Source organism: Aotus nancymaae, unplaced genomic scaffold (assembly GCF_030222135.1).
Source record: "Aotus nancymaae isolate 86718 unplaced genomic scaffold, 86718_ANA_hifiasm-v0.15.2.pri h1tg000006l, whole genome shotgun sequence".
Lineage (NCBI taxonomy): Eukaryota > Metazoa > Chordata > Mammalia > Primates > Aotidae > Aotus > Aotus nancymaae.
The window spans coordinates 51337632-51359917 of NW_026988417.1; the positions used below are offsets into that span (position 1 = coordinate 51337632).

General features: G+C 37.5%; 1 protein-coding gene across 12 annotated transcripts in view; it reads left to right on the forward strand.

Annotated features, from left to right (window-relative positions):
• EXOC1 (exocyst complex component 1) overlaps positions 1–20868 on the forward strand; it is a 58126-nt gene extending 37258 nt beyond the window's left edge. For 6 of the 12 annotated variants that reach the window (XM_021670354.2, XM_021670347.2, XM_021670353.2 and 3 more), the window contains 8 exons: positions 367–530; positions 1487–1594; positions 2814–2890; positions 3722–3950; positions 6557–6740; positions 15600–15799; positions 18013–18207; positions 20189–20868. In XM_021670354.2, the coding sequence (XP_021526029.2) occupies positions 367–530; positions 1487–1594; positions 2814–2890; positions 3722–3950; positions 6557–6740; positions 15600–15799; positions 18013–18207; positions 20189–20341 (1310 nt within the window). In that variant the 3' untranslated portion in view covers positions 20342–20868. Of the gene's footprint in view, positions 1–366; positions 531–1465; positions 1595–2813; positions 2891–3721; positions 3951–6556; positions 6741–15599; positions 15800–17468; positions 17572–18012; positions 18208–20188 lie in introns of those variants that run through there. The other 6 variants (XM_021670344.2, XM_021670348.2, XM_021670351.2 and 3 more) reach the window with 2 other exon arrangements.
• Positions 20869–22286: the final 1418 nt, after the last annotated feature.

Below are 22286 nucleotides of genomic sequence, written 5' to 3' on the forward strand. Positions count from 1 at the left end.
TAACATGGTCCTCAGTGACCTTCATCCATATTCTGGTCTTTTTGAATGGAAAAGAAGCCCTCATCTACTTTAGCCTAGTGATATCACCAGGCGACTTTATGAAGCGGGCAGGTTATAGACAATATGCTCTTTAATGTCCCTTTCAGTCCTGTTCTGTGGATCTGTGTAGTTTCGCTTCTCTGTTGAATATGCTCAGGATTAGGACACAAATGTTAATGGAAGATAAGGAAACTATATCACCTATCCTATATAGAAGATTGTGCACTAACTAATATGAGCCCTGGAAGACCAAGATCTGTCCCTGCTTTATACTTTGGATCATTTATTTCTGAAGATCACAACTTTCAAAGTTTTATTATTTCTTAGGTCTTCACGGAAGTTCGGGGAAATTAACTGGATCTACTTCTAGTCTAAATAAGCTCAGTGTTCAGAGTTCAGGGAATCGCAGGTCTCAGTCATCTTCCCTGCTGGATATGGGAAACATGTCTGCCTCTGATCTTGATGTTGCCGACAGGACCAAATTTGACAAGGTAAATTAAAATAACAAGTACTTCTTAAACACTAACATTCGTTTTCTTTTCTAACAGCAGTTTGTGGTTGCTTTAAGTGTGTTCAAAGATTTGGATTCTTCTGGCTCTCTTAAGCATTAACCATGTCTTACTTTCCAACAGAATTGAATCTGGAAAAAAAAAAAAAAACTAGTCAAAGGACAAGTAAAATGTGAATTATCAATGAAATAACATAAAAAAAGTATTAAAATTTGTGATAAACCATAAAATGCTTGCATCTCAAATCTAAGTTGTTTGAGCACCTAGAAAGTAAAGAGGAAATAAAAGCTTCTGTGATGCTAACCTTTCTCTATACTGCATTAAATATGTTTTTTTGGTTTTTGGTTTTGTTTTTTTTTTTGAGATGGAGTCTTGCTCTGCCACCCAGTCTGGAAAGCAGTGGCGCAGTCTGACCTCACTGCAACCTCCGCCTCCCAGGTTCAATCAATTCTCTTGCTTTAGCCTCCTGAGTAGCTGGGATTACAGTCGCCTGCCACCATACCCGGCTAATTTTTATATTTTTAGTAGAGACAGGGTTTCACCATGTTGGCCAGGCTGGTTTTAAACTCCTGAGCTCAAGTGATCCGCCTGCCTCGGCCTCCCAATGTGCTAGGATTACAGGTATGAGCCATCACACCCGGCCATAAATAGTTTTAAAAGTTGATCTTTGTGTTCCTCTTTCTAGATTTGAAGTGAATAACTGAGTTTTATTTTAGGTATGTTTTGTGGCCTTGTTATACCTTGTTAATACCATTGTCCTGTTGATCTTAGAAGAGTTAGTCTTTGGGATTCCATTAAGATTATAAATTTATAGATAGAGATTAGTGAGATTATGGATCCATGGTCCATGCAGAAAAGAGAATTAAATGTGGAGTGTTATTTTAAGCATTTGGTACTTAAAAGTTCTTTCATTATAGGATCACTTTGGTTTTCTTCAGATCTTTGAACAGGTACTAAGTGAACTGGAGCCCCTATGTCTGGCAGAACAGGACTTCATAAGTAAATTTTTCAAACTGCAGCAACATCAAAGTATGCCTGGAACTATGGTAATGCTCACAATGTATTTTGGCTAGTATTTATGGTCTGTAACATAATTAGCTTAATTAACATGTGGTCACAATTTTATTATGAGAAGAGAAAAGGAAAGAATTTATATGTAAGAATTTATGCAGTAAGGATTTAGGATGTAAGGAATTTTTGTCATACCACAAGATAATAGAAACAGTGACAATTGAAGTTTGGGCATCTAATTTAGTATTTCAGAATATGGATAAGCCTAAATATTCTCTAAATTAGTTGGGGTGAGGAATATCTGAGTTTAGTTTGTAAAGAACATTATTTAAAAAGCTATTTTAACATTTTAGTAGTCATCAAGACAAAGATAAGTTTAAAAAATGATGTTTGAATGTATACACTATGGTATAGCAAATAATCATAATGATAAATAAAAGAAAATGAGGCCTTAGATCTATCTTCCTTTTGGTTTTGTTACTAACTAGCTATGAGATCTTAAGCCAGTTATTTGATCCCCAGTTTTCCTCTTGTGTAAAGTGGATATCATAGTGCCTACTCAGCATGCCTTTCTGGTAGCATACATGTAAGAGAATTAAGAGGAGAGAGTTTCTTGAAAATTTTGAAGAACTTAAAAACAGTGCAAATAAAGTGTGTGTTTAAATTACCATCTCAAAATTGTATGGTTCAGAAAACCAACATATAACAGCAGTCGTAAAATAAATGAGAAATTAATTATTACAGATAGTTTAGAATGTTCATTGTTATAGTAGTAATGGTAGCAAATTTGTTTATTTGTTGGCTTCTGTAAAAAAATTGTATAGCATTTTTTTAAAACTGAAGTTTTATTTGCATACTCAATGAGATTTCCTTAATTTTTTAAATTCTCTTTTAAAAGTTGGGTTTGGACGTTTTCTATTTTTGTGGTTATTGTCGTCGAGCTGCCCCCATTCCTGTACCTTGTGTTCAGCTTCCTGCACCTCCCTACTTCCCCTCAGGTGCACATGTACAAATACAACTTCTCACCCCACACAAATTATTGGATAAAATTTAAGAACAGAATATCTCATGAACAGTCTTAAACAGCATACTAAATTATATAGCTACCTTTATCAGTAATGCTACCTTTAAAAATCATTATTTTTCATAATGTATTCTTTCCTAGGAATTTTAAAATTGAGCAGTCTTTTACTCTATAAATACTAGTCAAATTGTTGTCTTTTATTACGTAAAGTGCCTGAATACTTTTTACAGACTGAAGCAGAGGACCTGGATGGAGGAACATTATCACGGCAACATAATTGTGGCACACCACTCCCAGTTTCATCTGAGTATGTCTTTGTTACTATCTATTGTTTATTTTGAAAAAAGAAAAAACTTGAAAACATGGATTGCTGCTCATTGAGGGGTCCAGATGTTTCTCAGCAGCCTGACAACACTCACAGCACCAGCATATATGTCCATTGTCTTATCAAACGTTTTACTGATTTAAAATTGGTCCTATTTTATGGCTCTTCAACTCTTCCTTGCTCCAGGACTCACAAAAGATGAAGTCAGTCTGTTGTTTGCTGGTAGGAGGAAGCCTTTGAATTGCAGTGTATTTCTTAGAAATCACAAAGCACATTTCATAACCCACTTTTACAAATTAAAGCTAATTCAAATGATAAAACCCAACTCCAATAAAATATTTTTATGTCAAAAACTGCTATAATCATATTTAGACATTTTTATTTGGTTTTTTTTGTTGTTGTTATTGTTATTTTTTGAGGTGGAGTCTCCCTCTGTTGCCCAGGCTGGAATGCAGTGGTGCCATCTCAGGTCACTGCAACTTCCACCTCCCGGGTTCAAGCGATTCTCCTGACTCAGACTCCCAAGTAGCTGGGATTACAGACATGCACCACTGCGTCTGGTTAATTTTTGTATTTTTGGTTGAGACAGGGTTTCATGTTGGCCAAGCTGGTCTCGAACTCCTGACCTCAGGTGATCTGCCTGCCTTGGCCTCCCAAAGTGCTGGGATTATAGGCATGAGCTACCATGCCCAGCTATTTAGACACTTTTAATTGAAATTTAATCTTTTTGTATATACTCAGTGGATTAAAGTTAAAGGTGAATTCACCTGAAGCTTGCTGTAACTTTATACATCTTGTCTGTTTTCTGAACAGGAAAGATATGATCCGTCAAATGATGATTAAAATATTTCGCTGCATTGAGCCAGAGCTGAACAACCTAATTGCATTAGGAGACAAAATTGATAGCTTTAACTCTCTTTATATGCTAGTCAAAATGAGTCATCATGTGTGGACTGCACAAAATGTGGACCCTGCTTCTTTCCTAAGTACTACATTGGGAAATGTTTTGGTGACTGTCAAAAGGAACTTTGACAAATGCATTGTAAGTTTTCTTTTTTAAAAAAATACCTTAGCATCCTAGTGATTGCAAAATATAGATGAATGTATTTAAATTGAGGGATCGCTAGCTTTCTGTTGGGGGATCTATTGTTTATGTCCCTCAAAGCAGGGCATTGCAACCATCTATATGAACAGAGTTAGTTGGGTGACACTATGCCAGCTAGTTTCTCTTCCACACTGAATCTTGGAGCAAGTTCTGGATTAGATGGCACAGTGGCAGCAGCTGCTCATGAGATCCACTGGAGGCTGGGCACAGTGGCTCACGCCTATAATGCCAGCACTTTGGGAGGCCAAGGCAAACAGATCACCTGAGGTGAGGAGTTTAAGACCAGCCTGGCCAATATGGTGAAACCCTGTCTCTACTGAAAATACAAAAATTAGCCCAGCATGGTGGCTCATGCCTGCAATGTCAGCTACTTGGGAAGCTGAGGCAGGAGAATTGCTTGAACCTGTGAAGCAGAGGTTGCAGTGAGCCTCGATCGCACCATTGCACTCCAGCCTGGGTGACAAGAGTGAAAACTCCATCTCAAAAACAAAAAATTCACTGGATAACTGACATCTCAGTTTACTAATCAGTGACCATTGATTTAATGAAGCAATCGAAACTGTCACTTGGATTTATTGTTATTGTTCTTCTTATAATACATCCTAATAAAACTAATTTGATTATTTTAATAGTTTAGTAGCTTTAATAATTGTATTGTTTTAAGAATAAATTATTATAACTTTGAGCAATTATCATTTTTCTCCTAATAGAAAAAAATTTAACAACTTTCTTACCATCCATTACATTTTTTTATACTTGTAAGTATGAATTGGGCTGGGCCAGGTTAAAAAATGCTTCATGAACACTTCTCAAGGCATGGCACTAGAGAAAATAATGTAGACAAAGATATAAATTCACATTTTCTCCTAAGTTGCCTATATATCTAAAGGACATAGGTTTGCCACTAAAGAAAAGGGTGGTTTCTTCTGCCTGTCATCCTTCTCTATATCTTATTTTAATTCTTATCTCAATAAATATCTTATTTTTGATAAGATCTCATCTCTCATTTATGAATGCTGGTCAATAAGATCAGTAGACAAGGATTTATAAAAGAGTGCTTACTGTATACCAGGCACAAATCTGGGCACTTTGCACACACTGTGTCATCTTAAACCCAGCCCCCTAATAACATAGATTGTTTGAGAGGTAAAGTTACTTTCCCCAGGTCCGCAGTTAAAAAGTGATGGGTCTGGTATTGAAACCCAGACAGTCTGGTTCTAGTGCCTGCAGTCTTACCAACACCTTCTCTACTGCATCCATTTTTACACATCACAGTTACTAATACTGATGAAGTAGAACATTAGTAAAGATAATATGAAATAATTGACTATACTCATAGGATTTTCTTGTACTAATGTCAGAAGCCTAGAGATAATTATTTTTCTAATCCATATGTTGTATGGTTTTCAAGTTGTACTCCCAAAATCTCAGCACAATGAAATTTTAGGTGAAAGCTGAAATAATACAAAAGTATTTGGCAATGTAATCATTCTTACTGAGTAGATTTAGATCCCTTGAGAACCATAGAACATAATTGAATCCATGGATCGTTTTGAACCTAGGATTCTGTCTGCATGAAACATTTCTTTCGCATTTTGTCATAGGCATGAGCACTCTGTGGAACTAAGAATAAGTAACTAATAAATATATGGAAAGCTATATAATGCAAATCCAAATGGAAATGCTTATCCTCCCTCTATGTTTCTATACACCCGAAATAGAGAATTTGTCTATCCAGAGAGAAATTATAGACTGGTGAAAATTGGAAATGACTGTGGTTCTCAAACTTGACCACGTGGCCACCAACCAGAAGTTACCAGGAGAGATCCTATATGTGCTCTGGAATCTGCTCTAATGTAACCTAAAATCAGCAATTGCCTTGTACTCATCTTTCATAAATGGTAGAAATGTGTGTTGGCTGTTTTACTTTGAACAGAGACTTGAAGTTCACAAGCCTTGACCGTATTTTGCTTTGTTTTATTTATTTAGTTAGTTAGTTTACTTTTTGAGACAGTCTTGCTCTGTTGCCTAGGCTAGAGTCCAGTGGCACAATCTCGGCTCACTGCAATCTCTGCCTCCTGGGTTCAAGCAGTTCTCATTCCTCAACCTCCCCAGTAGCTGGGATTATAGGCGCCCACCACCAGGCCCATCTAAGTTTTTTCGTATTTTTTGTGGAGATGAGGTTTCACTATATTGGCCAGGCTGGTCTTGAACTCTTGGCCTCCCAAAGTGCTGGGATTACAGGCGTGAGCCACCATGCCCAGCCTGTATTTGGTTTTAAATAATTTGTATTATTTTGATTTTCTTAAACTTAGTGTAAAATTGTTTTATTATCTATAGAGTTAGTTTTTCTTAGTTATCCTTGTTGTGATTCACCTTCAATCAGTAAGCATCCAGTGTTCTAGGTATACTACATAATATCCTGCCTCTATGATATCTAGCTATACATCTATGTTGTCCACATCTATATATTTCCTTACGATTATATGTAGTTTTAAAGTTGCTTGGTTATTTATCTCCCTTGCTTTCTGCCTAACTTTAAGAGTAACCAAATAAGGCAAATGGAAGAAGTCAAGATCTCAAAGAAGAGTAAAGTTGGAATTCTTCCATTTGTTGCTGAATTTGAAGAATTTGCTGGACTTGCAGAATCAATCTTTAAAAATGCTGAGCGTCGAGGAGACCTAGATAAAGCATACACCAAACTTATCAGAGGAGTGTTTGTTAATGGTAAGCTTTTATTATGTTCTAAAGAATTGTTATAGTTATTGTTTTTATTTCTGGTAACTCAGAAGTCAGGAACAGATAGGTTCATTATTTTGTATATCTTACAGTCTTTTTAATCTTTAATGTTAGAAAACCTAAAAAAGACTGTGAGAGATACAAAATCTTACAGTCTTTTCTGTATATCTCACAGTCTTTTTTAGGTTTTCTAACATTAAAGATTTCTTAAATTTGAAAAATAGAGTGCATAAAACCTACTTATATTCATCAGGAACCACTTAACATTTTAGGGTTCATATGGGCTTATCACTATGCAAAATTGAAAATCTTTATTTTTTATTTTTTATTTTTAAGATGGGCCTCACTCTATCACCCAGCCTGGAGTGCAGTGGTATGATCTCGGCTCACTGAAACCTTCACCTCCCAGGCTCAAATGATCCTCCCACCTGAGCCTCCCAAGTAGCTGGGACAACAGGTGCACACCACCACACCCTGCTAATTTTTTAAACACAAAAACATGACCTTCCAGATGACATTTGTATTTTAACAAATGATAACCTTAAGCAAATCAATTTACTTCTTTAGGCCTCATTTTTTCATATCTATTATACAAGGAAATTAGTGCTAAAATACAAGAGAAATTAGTGCTGAACTACTATAATTCTCTTTCTTCCTGTGTCAGGTTCCACAATTAAGTTACAGAAAAGTCTGGACATGTCATTTCATCTGAAATAAATGATCTGATTGCATGTATTCAGGAATTGTGAAAGCTAAAAAATTGACAGGAAATGGAATAATCTCATGAATTGTTGCCCAGGTTTGCCTGCAGTGGCATAATCTTGGCTCACTGCAACCTTCACCTCCCAGGTTCAAGCAATTCTTTTGCCTCAACTTCCTAAGTAGCTGGGATTATACACAGTCTTCACCATACCAGACTAATTTTTGTATTTTTAGTAGAGATGGGATTTTACTATGTTGACCAGACTTGTCTCAAACTCCTGACTTCAAGTGATCTCCCCACCTAGGCCTCTCAAAGTGCTGGGATTATAGGCGTGAGCCACCGTGCCTAGCCTTGATTTTTCTTTTAAAATTCAAAGTAGCTTTTCTTTATCTGATTCTAAAGTCATATGGCCAGGCACAATGGCTCAACCTATAATCTTAGCACTTTGGAAGGACCAGGTGGAGAGTCGCTTGAGCCCAGGAAGTTCAAGACCAGCCTGGGCATTATAGTGAGGCCTTGTCTCTACAAAAAAATAAAAGCAATTAGCCAGGCATGGTGGTATGTGCCTGAGTTTCAGCTACACAGGAGGCTGAGGTAGGAGGATCATTAGAGCTTCGGAGGTCAAGGCTGCCATGAGCTATGTTCATGCTACTGCACTCCACTCTGGGTGAAAGAGCCAGACCGTGTCTTAAAAATAAATAATACTCTGAGCCAGCAAGGGGAGCTGAAGCAGGGAGTCAAGCCAGGAGACCCCCGGGCAAGGACGCGCCACGAATCTCAGAGCCGCTGCTTCGGCTGACGCAGCAGCACGCAGGGCAGTGGATTTTAACTGCCCACAGACCAGGAGATTCACAGGCAGAGAAGCTCCACGGGTTCCCAGCACCGCTGGTTGGACCAGAGCAGCCGCTCGGCCTGCACCAGGGGCAGGGAGCAGCAGCTCCTTGAGCAAAGTGAACGAGACTGTGTCCCCTCTGGGCCAGCAAGGGGAGCTGAGGCAAGGAGGCAAGCCAAGAGATTCCCGGGCAAAGAGGGCCCCACTGGAAACACGGCTGAACACGGGACGGTCCAGCTCTGTGAGGGAGGGGCGTCCTCCATCGGGAAACACCCTGCAGTTCCCGGGGCAATTTGCCGTAACCAAGACAACCCGCCACTACAGAGACTCTGTCACTACAGGGGCGGGCCAGCATAGCGGAAGCAGTTCTAACTACACCCATATAAACAGGACTGCAGGGAAGCTCACACGGAAGCTGGGCGGAGCCCACAGCAGCTCAGCGAAGCCTCTGCAGGCTGAGTGTGACTAGACTGCCACCTTGTGGGCAGGGAAAACTGTAGCAACACAGCTGAAAAGCATAAAGCCCTAACCCCCTGGGCCAGAACACCTGGGGGGAAGAAAAGGGGGTTTATGAGTTCAGCTGCTGCAGACTTAAAATTACCAAAATCAGAAAGAAAGACAGCAACTACAAAGCCAATAGGCGGATAAATCCACAAAGATGGGAAGAAACCAGCGCAAAAAGGATGAAAACACCCAAAACCAGAACACCTCTCCTCCTACAAGGGAGCATAACTCCTCACCAGCACGGGAACAAGACTGGACGGAGAATGAGTGTGATGAAATGACAGAATCAGCTTTCAGAAAATGGATAATAAGAAACTTCTGTGAGCTAAAAGAACATGTTCTAACCCAATGCAAAGAAACTAAGAACTTTGAAAAAAGACTTGATGAAATGCTAACGAGAATGGACAACTTAGAGAGGAATATGAGTGAATTGATGGAGCTGAAAAACACAACACGAGAACTTCGCGAAGCATGCACAAGTTTCAACAGCAGAATTGACCAAGCAGAAGAAAGGATATCAGAAGTCGAAGATCAACTCAATGAAATATAACGAGAAGGGAAGATTAGAGAAAACAAGGTAAAAAGGAATGAACAGAGTCAACAAGAAATATGGGACTACGTGAAAAGATCTAATCTACGTTTGATAGGTGTACCTGAATGTGACAAAGAGAATGCATCCAAGCTGGAAAATACTCTTCAGGATATTATCCAGGAAAACTTCCCCAACCTAGCAAGGCAGGCCAATATTCAAGTCCAGGAAATACAGAGAACACCACAAAGATATTCCTCTAGAAGAGCAACCCCAAGGCACATAATCATCAGATTCACCAGGGTTGAAATGAAGGAGAAAATACTAAGGGCAGCCAGAGAGAAAGGTCGGGTTACCCACAAAGGGAAACCCATCAGACTCACAGCAGATCTCTCAGCAGAAACCCTACAGGCCAGAAGAGAGTGGGGGCCGATATTCAACATCCTTAAAGAAAAGAAGTTTCAACCCAGAATTTCATATCCAGCCAAACTAAGCTTCATAAGTGAAGGAAAAATAAAATCCTTTGTGAACAAGCAAGTACCCACAGATTTCATCACCACCAGACCAGCTTTACAAGAGCTCCTGAAGGAGACACTACACATAGAAAAAAACAACCAGCACCAGCCACTCCAAAAATGCACGAAATGGTAAAGAGCAGCAACACAATGAAGAATCTGCATCAACCAATGGGAAAAACAGCCAGCTAGCATCAAAATGACAGGATCAAACTCACACATAACAATATTAACCCTAAATGTAAATGGACTAAATGTCCCAATCAAAAGACACAGACTGGCAAATTGGATAAAAAGCCAAAACCCATCAGTGTGCTGTATCCAGGAAACCCACCTCACATGCAAGGATACACAAAGGCTCAAAATAAAGGGATGGAGGAAGATTTACCAAGCAAATGGAGAGCAAAAAAAAGCAGGAGTTGCAATTCTCATCTCTGATAAAATAGACTTCAAAGCAACAAAGATCAAAAGAGACAAAGAAGGACATTACATAATGGTAAAAGGATCAATGCAACAAGAAGAGCTAACGATCCTAAATATATATGCACCTAATACAGGAGCACCCAGATACATAAGGCAAGTTCTTAAAGACTTACAAAGAGACTCAGACTCCCACACATTAATAGTGGGAGACTTCAACACACCATTGTCAATATTAGACAGATCAAGGAGACAGAAAATTAATAAGGATATCCAGGACTTGAACTCAGACCTGGAACAAGCAAACCTAATAGACATTTACAGAACTCTCCACCCCAAATCCACAGAATATACATTCTTCTCAGCACCACATCACACCTACTCTAAAATTGACCACATAATTGGAAGCAAATCACTCCTCAGCAAATGCAAAAGAACGGAAACCATAACAAACAGTCTCTCAGACCACAGTGCAATCAAGTTAGAACTCAGAATTCAGAAGCCAACCCAGAACCGCACAGCCTCATGGAAATTGAACAACTTTCTCCTGAATGTTGACTGGATAAACACTGAAATGAAGGCAGAAATAAAGATGTTCTTCAAAACCAACGAGAACAAAGACACCACATACCAGAATCTCTGGGACACATTTAAAGCAGTCTCTAGAGGAAAATATATAGCAATAAGTGCCCACATGAGAAGAAAGGAGAGAACTAAAATTGACACCCTATCATCAAAATTGAAAGAGCTAGAGGAGCAAGATCAAAAAAACTCAAAACCTAGCAGAAGACAAGAAATAACTAAGATCAAAGCAGAATTGAAGGAGATAGAGACACGAAAAACCCTACAAAAAATCAATAAATCCAGGAGCTGGTTTTTTGAAAAGATCAACAAAATAGACAGACCACTAGCCAGACTAATAGAAAAGAGAGAATAACCAAATAGATGCAATAAAAAATGATAAAGGGGATATTACCACAGATGCCACAGAAATTCAAACCATCATCAGAGATTATTACAAACAACTCTATGCACATAAATTAGAAAACCTGGAAGAAATGGATAAATTCCTGGACAGTAGCCTCCTCCCATGCCTAAACCAGGAAGAAGTCGAAACCCTGAATAGCTCAATAACAAGGTCTGAAGTCGAGGCAGCAATTAAGAGCCTACCACCCAAAAAAAGCCCAGGCCCCGATGGTTTCACAGCCGAATTCTACCAGACATACAAAGAGGAACTGGTACCATTCCTACTGAAACTATTCCAAATAATCCAAAAAGAGGGAATCCTTCCCAAATCATTTTATGAGACCAACATCATCCTAATACCAAAACCCAGCAGAGACTCAACAAGAAAAGAAAACTACAGGCCAATATCCATGATGAACATAGATGCAAAAATCTTCAATAAAATACTGGCAAGCCGATTACAACAGCACATCAAAAAGCTTATCCACCATGATCAAGTAGGATTCATCCCGGGGATGCAAGGCCGGTTCAATATACGCAAGTCTATAAATGTAATTCACCACATAAACAGAACCAAAAACAAAAACCACATGATTATCTCAATTGATGCAGAGAAGGCCTTCGACAAAATTCAACAGCCCTTTATGCTAAAAACTCTCAATAAACTAGGTATCGACGGAACGTATCTCAAAATAATAAAAGCTATTTATGACAAACCGACAGCCAATATCATACTGAATGGGCAAAAACTGGAAGCATTCCCTTTGAAATCTGGCACTAGACAAGGATGCCCTCTCTCACCACTCCTGTTCAATATAGTACTGGAAGTTCTAGCCAGAGCAATCAGACAAGAAAAAGAAATAAAGGGTATTCGATTAGGAAAGGAGGAAGTCAAATTGTCTCTATTTGCAGACGACATGATTGTATATCTAGAAGACCCTATCACCTCAGCCCAAAATCTCCTGAAACTGATAAGCAACTTTAGCAAAGTCTCAGGATACAAAATCAATGTGCAAAAATCACAAGCATTCCTATACACCAATAACAGACTTAAAGAGAGCCAAATCAAGAACGAACTGCCATTCACAATTGCTACAAAGAGAATAAAATACCTAGGAATACAACTAACAAGGAACGTAAAGGACCTCTTCAAGGAGAACTACAAATCACTGCTCAACGAAATAAGAGAGGACACGAACAGATGGAGAAACATTCCATGTTCATGGTTAGGAAGAATTAATATCGTGAAAATGGCCATACTGCCCAAAGTAATTTACAGATTCAACGCTATCCCCATCAAGCTACCAATGACCTTCCTCACAGAACTGGAAAAAACCACCTTAAACTTCATATGGAACCAAAAGAGAGCCCGCATAGCCAAGTCAATTCTAAGCAAAAAGAACAAAGCGGGAGGCATCACACTACCGGACATCAAACTCTACTACAAGGCTACAGTAATCAAAACAGCATGGTACTGGTACCAAAACAGAGATATAGACCAATGGAACAGAACAGAGGCGTCGGAGGCGACACAACATATCTACAACCACCCGATCTTTGACAAACCTGAGAAAAACAAGCAATGGGGAAAGGATTCCCTGTTCAATAAGTGGTGTTGGGAAAACTGGCTAGCCATATGCAGAAAGCAGAAACTCGACCCCTTCCTGACACCTTACACTAAAATTGACTCCAGATGGATTAAAGACTTAAACATAAGACATAACACCATAAAAACACTAGAAGGAAACCTAGGCAAAACCATTCAGGACATAGGCGTAGGCAAGGACTTTATGACCAAAACACCAAAAGCATTGGCAACAAAAGCCAAAATAGACAAATGGGACCTAATCAAACTCCACAGCTTCTGCACGGCAAAAGAAACAGTCAATAGAGTGAATCGGCAACCAACAGAATGGGAAAAAATTTTTGCAGCCTACCCGTCTGACAAAGGGCTGATATCCAGAATTTACAATGAGCTAAAAAAGATTTACAAGAAAAAAACAAGCCCATTCAAAAATGGGCGAAGGATATGAACAGATACTTTACAAAAGAAGACATACATGAGGCCAACAAACATATGAAAAAGTGTTCATCATCACTGGTCATTAGAGAAATGCAAATCAAAACTACATTGAGATACCATCTCACGCCAGTTAGAATGGCGATCATTAAAAAATCTGGAGACAACAGATGCTGGAGAGGATGTGGAGAAATAGGAACACTTTTACACTGTTGGTGGGAGTGTAAATTAGTTCAACCACTGTGGAAAACAGTGTGGCGATTCCTCAAGGACCTAGAAATAGAAATTCCATTTGACCCAGCAATCCCATTACTGGGCATATATCCAAAGGATTATAAATCGTTCTACTATAAGGACACATGCACACGAATGTTCATTGCAGCACAGTTTACAATAGCAAAGACCTGGAACCAGCCCAAATGCCCATCGATGATAGACTGGACAGGAAAAATGTGGCACATATACACCATGGAATATTATGCAGCCATTAAAAATGAGGAGTTCACGTCCTTTGTAGGGACATGGATGAACCTGGAAAACATCATTCTCAGCAAACTGACACAAGAACACAAAATCAAACACCACATGTTCTCACTCATAGGCGGGTGTTGAACAAGGAGAACACATGGACACAGAGAGGGGAGCACTATACACGGGGGTCTCTTGGTGGGGGGGAAAAGCAGGGGGGGGTGGGGAGTTGGGGAGGGATAGCATGGGGAGAAATGCCAGATATAGGTGAAGGGGAGGGAGGCAGCAAATCATACTGCCACGTATGCACCTATGCAACAACCTTGCATGTTTTTCACATGTACCCCAAAACCTAAAATGCAATAAAAAAAAAGTAGAAAGAAAAAAGAAAAACTAATTCAATATCCCAGAGGAGATGCTAGGTAGACATTTGGATAAATGAGTCTGGAGTTCATGAGAAGTAAAAAAAAAATAAATAAATAAATAATAAATGAATGAATGAATTCATTATTCATTCTTTGTGAATGAATTCATGTGTAAAGAAACTAAAACTTAGAAAACTTAGGAACAGACAGATATTACTTTAATTGGATAAAAGATCTATCTCAAGCCTAAAGCTTACATGATACTTAACTGCAACAGTAGAGACATTCCCTCTGAAATCAATTTAAAGCCAAAATATTGTTAGATCCTTTATTATTTAGCATTGTTGTTGAAGCTTAGCCAGTACAACAAGACCTGAAGCATAAATAACTATCCCCCAAAAGAAAGTAAAAATCATTTTTAATCTTCTTGTGCAGAGATAATGTTAAATTTTTATTCTTCCAAACTTTTCAGTTCCCTGTCTCTTCTATGTATGTGCATATTGTGTGTGTATGTGTTTGTGTGTGCGTGCGAGTGCGCGTATGTGTGTTTTCTTTAATATAAAAGTGTTATCATACCTGACACACTGTTTTTGAAGTTGCTGGGCTGTATAATCTTAGTATCTTTCCTTGTCAGTTAATATAGATAACCATAGTCATTTTTAACGATTACACAGTCATCCTTATGTCATTATCCACTTAACCAAGTCTTCTCTTAGTAAACGTTTAGGGTTTTTTTAGTTTACGTGTCTTTGTATACTTGTCAAATAATTTCTTTAGGGTAAATTACTAGAAATGGAATTACTGGGTCAAAGGGTTTATGTATCTCAAGTCTTTTCCCAAATTGTGATACAGAAAGCTTATGTCAGTTTAGTGCTATGAGCAGTTGCGTTACAACTGTACCAATGCTGGATATTACTAGGTATTGCTAATCTTTTTATTCTTTGTCAACCTGATAGGCTATAAATTATCTCACTATTTTATTTTGCATTTCATTGATTTAGTGTATGGTGTTTTTTTTCAAATTTTATGTCCAGTTTATTCATCTTTCCCTTTACCAGTCTTCTAAATTTTGGACCTTAGAAAGGTCACATTATCACAAAATTATTATTTTTTAATTAGCTATATTTTCTTTAGTACTTATGATTGTATTGTTTGCTTTTTTTACATTTTAAATAATTTAGCAATTCAGAATTTGGCTGCAAGATGTAAAGTTAGGAACCTAAATTTTAAATATTAAAATGGTCCAGCTGGTTGCCCTAACAAATTTTGAATAATTCATCATTTCTCTGTTGATCGAAAAGCTACTTTTATTACATGTGAATTTCCATATACACATGGGACTGTTTTAGGATGACTTGTTATTATGATCAGGTAGATGTGAAGAACCCCATTACGATATATTTTATTAAGTCCAGAAATATGCTTAATTCTTAAAAATGAAAAAAAAAATTAATCATATAAATGTTTATAACTAAATATAGCCATGCTCAGAAATGTTATTTAATTTTTTCTGTTTTGGTTTTAGTGGAGAAAGTAGCAAATGAAAGCCAGAAGACCCCCAGGGATGTGGTGATGATGGAAAACTTTCACCATATTTTTGCCACTCTTTCTCGATTGAAAATCTCATGTCTAGAAGCTGAAAAAAAAGAAGCCAAACAAAAATACACAGATCACCTTCAGTCTTATGTCATTTACTCTTTAGGACAACCTCTAGAAAAACTAAATGTAAATATATTTTCATTCAGTATTTTTTTTTCTTGCTTTTGAACCTATGTACATAAGTTTGCATATGAATTACATGCAGACATTTCTCTTAAATTTTCTCATGTATTGGTGCAGAGGGGTAAGGAAGGAGGGACTCAGTTATTGAGGCTGCCAATGTGCTAGACACTGCTATATGCTATATGTTTTATTTCTTTTATCTGTGCATTATGTTTATACATTATCTACTATATTTAATGATAATTTTACCAATTATTAATACTATTCTATTATGCGATATTTCTGTTAATTCTTATAAACAGTGATACATGAGCTAAGATAATATTATCCCCATTTCACAAATGAAGAAACTGAAAGTTAAAAAACTTGCCTAACGTTATAATAGCTTATAAATTACCAAGCTGGGGGATGAACCTAGATTGGGCTTTGCCATTACTCTGTCCCATTTCTTACTTTATAAATGACCAACCTTTACAATGTCTAGTTTAGGTGGAAATTTCAAAAATATTATCGAGATAAAAGATAACCAAAAGTTGCTTTATACCTTGCCTTTTGCTTTTCTTTCCCTTCTTCTTTCTTGACTTGAGTCGTTTCCCAGAGCAAATCTGTTAATTAAAGTTAAGAAATGATGATTTTTAGGAAACTTTACAACATAGTGGAAGCTTAAATGAACCTTTTTAACTAACTTTGTCTACAATATAATGTCATCTTTTATAAGTTCTTAGCTTGAAATTAGAGTAAAATTAAAAATATGTATCTGCTGTCAGCAATTCAAAAAAATACTTGAAAGACATTTAATCAAATGCAGAACTAATTCCCTATAAGACTTAAGAACAGACAGTTATTTCTTTAATTGGATAAAAGATCTGTCTCAGGCCTAAAGCTTACATGATACTTAACTGCAACATTAGAGCCATTCCCTCTGAAATCAATTTAAAGCAGAAATATTGTTAGATCCTATATTATTTAGCATTGTTGTTGAAGTGCTAGGCAGTACAACGAGACCTGAAACATAAGAGATATGGAAAAGAGAGTCAAGATTATCATGTATATAGTATGTTGAAATTACTGGTGTTGATGAAGTGGCAGGATTCAAAGCAAAACTGTGTAGTTCCTGTCTACCAATTAAGAGCTTATGTAGAAACTGTGTAGTTCCTGTCTACCAATTAAGAGCTTATGTAGAAACCCAAAATTTTTAAAGTACTAAGAATAACTCATCAAAGAATGATAATTTAATGAAGAATAAACAAATAATCACTAAGAAATTTTTAGAAAAAAGTAATGAGAGGGAATTGAGTTTGTCAGTATTAAATCTTTGTATTGTGCTCAAATATAGGTATGCAATTCAGTAAAAGTATATATATAAAAGAAGACCTGGGAATAATATTTATAATTGTATAACAGAATCAGTATGTTTAATATATAAGATCTTATTAAAGTCAATAAGAAAAGCACTAAGACCCCAATTTATAAATGGGGCAAGGGACCTGAATCACTACTAAATGTATGAAAGCAGGTTAACCTTATTTATAGCCAAAGAATTATAAAATAAAATGACAAATAAACTTTTTTTACTCTGGCAGCTATTGTTTTAAATTGTCATAATGCCATAATGCTTATGATGGTATGGTGAAGTAGCATATACTTTTGACAGAAATATAAATTGATTCAGCTTTCCTAGGAAGCAGTTTGTATGGATACTGAAGAATCTTTCAAATACTTAAAGTTATGCTCTTCAATAGAGTAATTATAGTCCTGGAAATTTAATCAGGAAGGTAAGTAAATAGTACAAAAATATTTATTACAAATATATTTATAATAGATTTTCTAAAGCCTCACTAGATTTACCAAGTCCAAAAAAAAAAAAAGACGCGGGGTGGGATGTTAAATATCTAGTACTGAAGGATGAATAATAATTGTGGTTCAGTCATTGTAGGAAATAGTGTGCAGCCATTAAAATTTATATTTAGGAAAAAACATAAATGAAAAATGTGACATGAAATTATAATCTAATATATATATTCACGCATCAGAAGATTAGAAGGAAATCTAAAGTGTTAACACTGCTTATCTCGGGTATGTTAATAGGTGATTGTTATTTTATTCTTTATACTTTCACACATTGTCTGGTTTTTGCATGGTGATTATACACTACTTTGTAAACAAGATTTTTTCAGTGTAAATGTTAGCCATTGTTTCTTTTCATTTCCTTGAAGCATTTCTTTGAAGGCGTTGAAGCTCGTGTGGCACAGGGCATAAGAGAGGAGGAAGTAAGCTACCAACTTGCATTTAACAAACAAGAACTTCGTAAAGTCATTAAGGAGTACCCTGGAAAGGAAGTGAAAAAAGGCCTAGACAACCTCTACAAGAAGGTTGATAAACATTTATGTGAAGAAGAGAACTTACTTCAGGTATTCTTAGTTCTTTTGACCATCTGGCCTGAAGATCCTTACATATATTGCTTTTCTTTAAATATTTTTATAGAAATGCTACAGATCTAGAACAGAAGGAGAGTTCCATTAAAGTACAGACCAGATTAACGAATGATGCAGAAGAAAGGAATACTGTTTATATAAGCATGTATGACTATTTCTGCTTGTTTTGTATTTCTACTTTATTATGGTGAGGCGTTAAGTTTGTTTTTCTTTGGTTGGTTGGTTGGAGTTAGAAATGGGTTCATAATCTGACTCCAGATTAAGCTGCAAGTTACTTAACCTCTCTGAGCCTCGGTTTCCTTATTTGAAAAGTGGAAATGATACCTCTCTTGTATAGTAGGCACTGTATTGGGCAACATAGCAAGACCTTGTCTCTACTAAAAAATTTTTAAAAATAGCTGGACATGGTGGCACGTGTCTGTAGTCCCAGCTACTCAAGAAGCTGAGGTGGGAGAATCGCTGTAGCCCAGGAGATTGAGGCTCCAGTGAACTATAATCATTCCGCTGCACTCCAGCCTAGGCTACAGAGGAAAGAAAGAAAGAGAGAAAGAGAGAGAGAGAGGAAGTCAGCTTAGAGAGGTGAAGGAAAGAAGGAAGGAGGGAGGGAGGGAAGGAGGAAGGAAGGAAGGCAGGGAGTAAGGAAGGAAGGGAGGGAGGAAGGGAGGGAGGGAGGGAGGGAAGCGGGGAAGGAAGGGAGGGAAGGAGGGAAGGAGGGAGGGAGGGAGGAAGTGAAGGAAGGAAGGAGGGAGGGAGGGAGGGAGGGAGGGAGGGAAGCGGGGAAGGGAGGGAAGCAGGGAAGGGAGGGAGGGAGGAAGGAACGAAGAAAGGAAGGAAGCTTAGAGAGGTAGAATCATAGGACCAAGCTCCCATAACTAATGGGCAGTGGAGCCAGATTTAAAGGCCAAATTAGGCCATTATTCTTTATAAACCATATTGAAAGGCCCAGAGATGAGTGAGAGTAGTTCTGATTTCATCATCATGGAAGACTTCCTGAGGGATATCGCATTGTTTGTTTTAACCTCTGAAAGTCAGATGTACTTTAACAGGCAAAGTGGGAATGAGGGGAGTAGCATTCTGGAAAGAAATAATATGAGCTAAGCAATGAAAAGCAAAAAGCATAATACTGCTTAGGAAATAGTGACTGGTGACAGGAATTTAGGATTTATGAGATGGAGCGTTTACAAAAAAAAAATTTGGAAGTGTGCATTTCCTCAGCTGTCAAATAGGGAAGATGATCATAATACCCACCCTCACTAAGTCATCATGAGACTTAATACTATTATAATATATTCATAAAGTGCTTTTTACTGTGCTGATAAAGAGTAAGCTTCAATTAATGTAATCTTTTTAAGCTATTATGTCAATGTGTGTATCACATTGTGTCTTGATAGTTGTCTGCATATTAGTCTCCACTGTTAGATTATAAATCACTTGATTGCAGATAATGGGTCTGACTCATTTTGCTGTCCTCCAAGGCATCAAGCAATGTTTTGCATCAACAATTTTAGATAAAGAAAAATTTAAATTTTATAGGAAATTAAAGCATTACATTTTATGTAATCACTAGTCTTAGTTCTATGCATAATTGTGCATATCCACATCTGTGTTAGATATTGCAGTATGTAAGATAATAGTTAAAATGTCATGAGTGCTTACTTGTGTCAAACATGGTTCTAAGCACTTTATGTACATTTCTTATTTAATTCTCACAAAATTATGAGGAAGATCTTATTATTATCTTGGTTTATAGATGAGGAACTTGAGACAGAGCAGTGATGTCATATACTGGAGGTCACAAATCTCGTAAGTAAAAGTGACAAGGATTCTGGCTCCAGAATGCACATTCTTAACTACCGTATTATCCAAAGTCTTAGAATATGTCTTGACATTATTTCTGCATACTAGATTACATATTATTTCCATTCGTGACCTAATGACTTTTTTTTTTTGATAATAGGTGGTGTGGCACTCCATGCAAGATGAATTTATACGCCAGTATAAGCACTTTGAAGGTTTGATAGCTCGCTGCTATCCTGGATCTGGTGTTACAATGGAATTCACTATTCAGGACATTCTGGATTATTGTTCCAGCATTGCACAGTCCCACTAAACCTTGTGAAAGAAGGAAAGATAAGTGAATGAAGCATTTGAGTATACCAGACACTATACCAAAATACCAAGCAACTGTTTTGAGAACCCAGACTTATAATTTTACGTATTATTAAATATTAGATAAATGGGTAGTACCATACTACAAATATTTAAGTGCAGAATTACCAACCTATATAGCAGTTTTATTTGCCCTGTAGGCTGTGTACTAACTTAAGCATTTATGTCATCATAAAATGCCATTAGCATTTCTCAGTGACTGGATGGGAAATTTTCCTTTACTGCCTACCTGCTTGTGTTTGAGAGTGGTTGTCCTGTGAGTAATGCATTTGGAGTTCTTCAGCTTTCACTGCTTCTCTGTTGCTTGCTAATCATGTAACTACTAAAATATTGTACAAAATTGTTTTTTCACACTAACAAATGTGTATATGGAGGAGAGGGCTCATGTGATGATCATTTGTAAACTTAAATCTTTGAGGATTATGTGACTGTAATAATAAATGTGAAATAAATTTTCAAAAAAGTTGACACTTGATAATATTTTAAAGTCTATTATATGCTGTTTTCTGTATTAAAGCAAATCTTTACAAAATCCGTATACAAAAATTAATTGCAAGTTTACATACCACAAAACACTTAAAAGTTTAATAATAAGTGAGGTAAGCTGGGTGCAGTGGCCCATGCCTGTAATTCCAGCACTCTGGGACACCAAGGAGGGAGGACTGATTGAGGCCAGGAATTTGAGACTAGCCTGGGCAACACAGTGAGACCCTGTCTCTACAGAAAACTAATTTTCTAAATTAGCCAGGTGTGGTGGCACATGACTATAAGCCACTTGAGAACTGGAGGCAGGAGGACTGCTCTAGCCCAAGAGTTTGAGTGAACTGTGATTGTGCCACTGTACTCCATCCTGGGCAACATAGCAAGACACTGTCACTTAAAAAAAAATAATAGTATCAAAGATGTTTAGTATTTAGAACTAACTCTAACAAAAGATGGGGTATATCCTGAATTGGGTCCCTGCTAAAATTTTATGTTGATGCCCTAACCCCCCATGTGGCTATATTGAAGGTAGGAACTTCAAGGAGGTGATTAAGATTAAATGAGGTCAGAAGGGTAGAAACCCTGATTTAATTAGACTCAATGCCCTTGTAAGGAGAGGAAGAGACACCAGAGCTCGCTCTCCCTCTGCCATGGGAGGGCACAATGAGAAGGCAGCTGTCTGCAAACCAGGAAGAGAGCCCTCACCAGAACCTGACCATGCTGGTTCTCAGCATGCATGATTTGAGACTTCCAGCCCCAAGCTAATACAAGATATATAAGACCTTTATGGAGAAATTACAACTACTGAAAGATATTACAGAAGATCAAAATAAGAAGTATTCATGTTTCCAGATACGAACACATACTAAAGTAGAAATGGCAGTTCTTGCTATTTTTTTTTTTTTTTTTTTTTTTTCTCTAGAGAGGATCTCTGCTTTGTTACCCCAGGCTGGAGTGCGGTGGTGTGATGATAGCTCACTGCAGCCTCTACCTCCTGGGCTCAAGTGATCCTTCCGCCTCAGCCTCCCAAGTAGCTGAGAGTACAGATGCACATCACCACATCTGGCTCATTTTACTTTTTGTAGAAATGGGGTCTCACTATGTTGCTCAGGCTGGTCTCAAACTCCTGGGTTCAAGTAATCCTTATGCTTCAGCCTCCCAAAGCACTAGGATTACAGGTGTGAGCCACTGTGCCAGCTGGCAATTATTTTCAAGTTTCAAGATTTAGCACAGTTCCGGTCAAAATCACAACTGTCTTGGTTTGTTTTTGTTTTTGTAGGACTTGACAAGCTGATTCTAAAATGTATATGAAAGATCAAAAGACTAATAGCCAATACTCTCCTTGGAAGGTAGAAGGAGTTTCCTTATCAAGAATTATAATTAAAGCAGCATTTTGTTGGTAC